The sequence below is a fragment of the Egretta garzetta genome, unplaced genomic scaffold (genome assembly GCF_000687185.1).
Source record: "Egretta garzetta isolate BGI_Z169 unplaced genomic scaffold, ASM68718v1 scaffold202, whole genome shotgun sequence".
NCBI classification, from domain to species: Eukaryota; Metazoa; Chordata; class Aves; order Pelecaniformes; family Ardeidae; genus Egretta; species Egretta garzetta.
Window position 1 is genome coordinate 1,346,273 of NW_009258891.1, and position 5,394 is coordinate 1,351,666.

Consider the following 5,394-nt stretch of genomic DNA (forward strand, 5'->3'; position numbering starts at 1 on the left):
GTCGTTGCAGCAGTCAACCCCAGAATGAGCAAAACTACTGTCCATACTAAAAGAAAAGAAGTCGCATTTTCTGTTTTATGGAGTATTTATTCCCTTTTCATGCACGTGTCAAAACGATTGTTAGTGTTGTGTTGTGTTATAAATCTGTATGCTGTTAAGTTTAAAATAATCTATAAGAAATCTGTCATGCTCATTAATATAATACTGTGTCACCTCGAATACTGTGTTCAGTTTTGGGCCCCTCACTACAAGAAGGATGTTGCATTGCTGGAGCATGTCCAGAAGAGAGCAACCAAGCTGGTGAGGGGTCTGGAGCACAAGTCATACGAGGAACGGCTGAGGGGACTGGGGGTGTTCAGTCTGGAGAAGAGGAGGCTGAGGGGAGACCTGATCGCCCTCTACAGCTACCTGAAAGGAGGCTGTAGGGAGGTGGGGGTCGGCCTCTTCTCCCTGGTAACAGATGATAGGACGAGGGGGAATGGTTTGAAGCTGCGCCAGGGCAGGTTTAGGTTAGATATTAGGAAAAACTTCTTCACTGAAAGGGTTGTCAGGCTCTGGAATGGGCTGCCCAGGGAGGTGGTAGAGTCCCCATCCTTGGAGGTATTTAAAAGAAGGATAGATGAGGTGCTTAGGGATATGGTTTAGTGGTGGGATGGCAGGGTTAGGTTAACGGTTGGACTCGATGATCTTAAAGGTCTTTTCCAACCAAAGCGATTCTATGATTCTATGAAAGACCCAGCCTCCCTCTGGACTCACAGGACTCTGCGCAGGCCTGTGCTTTGCACCCTCCAAAGCAGAGTGATGATCAGTGGTGGGAGCACTCAGACCCTTTGACTCTGCAGTCCCCAGGGAACCCCTTACTTGTCTGTGCTGTGACCGTCTGGCTGGTGGTCTCCATGCAGGCAAGCGTGGCTGTCACCTCAATCTTGTAGCGCATGCCAGGGGTCAGCCCGTGGAACCAGAAGCTGGTGATGTTGGGTCCAGCAGATCCATTCTGCAGTGGCGTGCCCGACTCCAGGGAGGAGAGGGCGAGTGAATATCCCTCGGCACCCCCCTCCAGCTCATCCCAGGACAGGAGGAGGGAGTCCGACCGGCCGTGGTCACTCACGCTGAGGTTCAGGAGGGTCCCTGCAGAGACAAAGCCAAAACCCTCAACAGGGAGCTGTGGTGCTGATGGGCGCCCAGCCTGCAGGGCTCCCCAGCCCACCCACCCTCACTGCACACCTCGGCCCGGGCCATCACCATGGGCACTGCCGCGATCAGGCCCCCTGGCCCCATAGGCTCTGAACAGCCTTTGGAAAACAGAAGAAGGTTGAGAGACCCCCGCGGACTGGGGTCAAAGGCACCATGTGAAAGAGACGCTCCTATGCACAGAGCATCCTAAACAACCAAAAAAACACTTGACCCAGTTGAAAATAAGAGCGTCAATGAAGGCAGTTAGTGCAGAGGGAAAGGAGCAGGGGGGAGGTGAAGCTCGACGGCTCCTAAGCATGGAGCATCTCTTCTGCTGGAGAAAGACCAGAAGGCTTCAGACCATTGCATGCTTTGTCCAGACAGCCCTGGTTTATGGCAGAAAAGTTGCCCTGGCTGAACGTGATCCATTGCCCACCAGCTTGCCTGGTTTGAGCCTCCAGAAAGATGTTGAAGGGCTCTGGGTCCACCTTGCAGAAGCAAGGGCTGTCAGGCGCTGGAAGGGGCTGCCCAGGGAAGGGGTCGAGTCCCCAGCCCTGGGGGGATTTAACAGCCGGGCAGAGGCGGTGCTGAGGGCCAGGGTTTGGGGGTGGGATGGCAGGGGTAGGGGAGCGGTTGGGCTGGGGGAGCTTAAAGGGCTTTTGCAACCCAAACCATTCTGTGATTCCATTCTATGATTCCTAAGACAACGGCCAGCGAGGGCGCGGGTCGGATATGGCCACGGGGCCGTTATGCTCCCTGCCATAGTCCCTGTCTGTGTGGGTTCTGCCAGGGGCGGGGGCAAAGGCTGCTTTGGAGGGGTCCGGGCACTGACTCCCCGTGTCCTGCCCAGTGCAGAGGTGACATGGGCAGAGCAGGACGCTGTGTATGTGGAGGAACAGCGGGGCCAGACGTGCGCAGCCCCTGCTGAGGTGTGTCCTGCCTTGGCCTTGCTGAGCAGCACGGTCGGTGCGCTGAGCTGCAGGGCCGGTGCTGCAGCATCCAGGCGGAGAGCAGCTGGGGACAAGGAGGTGGCACACGGGGCTTTGCCTAATTGGTGGGTCAGTGGCCAAGACTGCTATTGAATCCCTGCCTTTGGAGTTGCTCAGGAACCACCTACACAAACAGGGGCCAGACAGAGCCTGTCTGTTGGGACCAGGCTGGCAACGTGACCCTTGCAGGCTCCATCTCTGCCTCCCCGTGCCTCCGCTAGCAGATCGCCATGCACTCCTCGTCCCCAGCCTCGCGGCGAACCATGAGCCCTCTATTCCTCTCAGCCTTTGGGAAACACCAGAACAGCTGTAGTGCTAGTAAGACATTTGTGTAATAATTAGCACTCAACATTTATGATGTGCAACACGTTGTAACAGGCTTACGTGTGATCTGGCACGGCAAGAAAGCTTTAAACAAGCACAGCTATTGCCCCGGGGGTCTGCCCGCGGGCTGCCTTTGCACAGCAGAAGAGGAGCAGTGTATGGTGAGCCCCAGGGGCAGGGGGCTGCTCTGGTGCCATCTGTGGCCTTGCCACAAAGCTGGACAGTTGCAGGACTCCATGCAAGTTCTGCTTCATGCAATGCCATCGTGTGGAGCCTGCTGCCATGGTGAGGGCTCCACTCAGCAGATGGGTGCAAAGGCAATTGAGAAGTTAGCTGGACACAGAAGAGGAGCACCTAGTCCCCCTGGGGAGGTCTTCTCAGTGCCATCCCTGAGCAGGTCAAGTGCAGATTTAGGAACAGCTCGGGAAGGGTTGTCTGGATGTAGCTGGGTGCCCACGGGTCAGGTGCCTACGCCTGGGCAGCTGCCCTGGGCTCCCTTGCTGGCAGCAGAGACCACAGCAGCCTGCGGAGCACAGGGCATGGTTCACCTCCTCCCGAGGACAGCTGGCAGGATCGTGCCCTGCACGGAGTTCAAGCGGGGATGGTTTTTCACTGCGGACTCTTTCTATCTCAGGAAGGTACGAGATCTCTACCCATGTTTGTCTGCTTTTCTCCAGTACCCAACTGCATCGCCTGTCTCCACCTGCCCTTCAGCCATCACCTTCTTCACCTCTGCAGCACAAATGTACAAACAGAGGCAGCCTGTAGCCCTGGGGCCCACGATCACGCCACCGCTCACACCCCCACAGATAAGCTCCACTAACCACATCACAGGCAGCTACATCCAGGTACACCCCATGCCCTGGTGCCTGCAGATCATCTGGGAGGGTTTTCACCGGCACAGGCCAGCGGCGTGCGGGCACCGCGCTGGCTCCGAGCACACGGCAGTGCTTGCTGGCTGCAGGGTGAGCAGGGCTGAGCTGCTCCCTGGCCGGCTCGGCACCGCTGTGGGGCTGCCCCACGGAGCAGGAGCCTGCCCAGCCAACTGCAGGCACCTACGGCCCTGCTGCTGCGGAGCCTGCTTGGTGCTCCGTGGGAAGGAGGGAGCTTGGAGCCTTGTCCATCTCTCACACTGCTCCCCATCAGGCTGGTTGCTGGAGGAGGCTGGGCCTGACGCCCTCCCCTTCCCTGGCTGTGACCAGCAGCCTGCAGTAAGTCTAAAGCAGAGTATTTACAAAGCTACACTTAACTCCCAGCTCAGCTCACAGCTCCCAGGCACCCAGACCACCCTGCGCAGCCTGGGGACCTCTTTGCTTTGACTTACCTCCATCACCGGGTGCATCCTGTCCCTCCAGCCCTGACTCTGCTGTCCGGTTGCATCCCTTGCCCTGGGGATTGAAAGCATCAAGTGAGAGTGGGGCAAGGCGAGGTGACCTGAGCTGAGACCAACCTGACCAGGGGTCAGGCTGCCCAGGCACAGCTCCCGCCCAGCCGTGGCATCGGGGGGCTGCAACCCTCTGGGGACTGTGACCCTTCTTCAGAGGAGACCCCGGGTCACTGCTCACATCGCCCTCCCCTATCCCAGGCAGGGAGACAGACTCAGCAGATGTACCTTGGAGGCTGCCCTGGCCTTTGGCACAGGTCCTGGAAGGACAGACGATGTGGGGCCGTGCCCACAGGGGAACACCACCCCCCCCCCCCCAAAACAGCCAGAGCACAAGGGGAACATTTGGGGAGGGAGGGAGCTCTGCACAGGCCCTGGCAATCTCATTCCCTCTACAGGCACTACCCCTTTCCCACAGTCATGGGGGCAAGGATGGGGGGACCCCAGGCCCCTGCCTAGCTGCCATCCCCCCCAGGCTGCAAAGTGAGGGCTTGGCCCGAGAGCTCCAGAGCACCCAGCACCCTCCATGCTGCAGCGGGTGCTGAGCAGGCTCGTGGGACACCCGTCTCCCCACAGTCTGCTGGCGAGCAGGGTGTGCCCTGCGTCGGCTGAGGCTAGTTCCCTCCACATTAAAGGAAATATCTCTGCCCACTCCCTCTCCTGCAACAAGCCACGGAGGAGCAATCATCTCTCTTTAGTCGTTTCCCCCTTGGCTCTGCTGGCTGACTCATTTCTGGCTCCCCCACCAACTGCAGTGCTTTTGGGAGCGTGTGCGTGGAGGGGAGCGGAGGGGCTCCGGACCCCTGGGAACGGCAGCCAGGCAATGCCTGGGGCGAGGAGCCGTGAAGCCATGGCAGCAGGAACACGCTCCGATCCCAGGCGCTGGTGCGAGAGGGCATGGTGAGGGGGGAGGAAAGCGGAGGGAAGAGCCAGCTCGTAATTGCAAACGTCGCTAATTTGGTGCAGCTGCACGGCTGGAGACGCAGCCCAGAAATATGCCGTCATTCCTCAGCGGGGTAGGACTATGCGGAGCCCCTTGCCGCCAGAGAGCTTGGAGCCAAGCGCCTGCATGGACAAACGGGGGGGTGAAGGGACAAGCGCTTACCTCTGCAGGGCTTCCCAGGAGCCACGGCACCCACAGGACAGGCAGCGGCAGCAGCGGTGGCCTCATCAGGACCAGGGTGGCTGCAGATTAGAGGGATGACAAGTTGGGGGGTGGAGGGGTGGCTTCTTAGCAGTGGCTGTCCCCAGCCAGCCCCTTCTCCCATGGCAGCAAGGGGCTGCGTCCCCACATGCTTTCCGAGTGCGGGTGACAGGATGACATCAGCGGGGACAGGCGTTGCACGCCAGCGCGTTGCACGCCAGCGCGTTGCACACCAGCCCTGCCAGCTGTGCCTGGGCAGGAGCAGAGCTCGCCGCCGGGCTGGGAGAAGTCCAGCGTGCGTTTGTGCCTCTCGCTGGGGGCATTTGCTATTGTTCCCGCGGCTCCGTGTCCCTCTGCGGTGGCTCTGCTGCTGCGGTCCT

At 59.4% G+C, this 5,394-nt stretch overlaps 1 protein-coding gene across 1 annotated transcript in view; it reads right to left on the reverse strand.

The window, feature by feature from the left end:
- Window positions 1-5,215, reverse strand: part of LOC104122026 (receptor-type tyrosine-protein phosphatase V-like) — a 41,954-nt gene extending 36,739 nt beyond the window's left edge. The window contains 3 exon segments of the mRNA XM_035889743.1: window positions 862-1,128; window positions 3,811-3,874; window positions 4,976-5,215. Of these exon segments, the coding sequence (XP_035745636.1) occupies window positions 862-1,128; window positions 3,811-3,874; window positions 4,976-5,041 (397 nt within the window). The 5' untranslated portion in view covers window positions 5,042-5,215.
- Window positions 5,216-5,394: the final 179 nt, after the last annotated feature.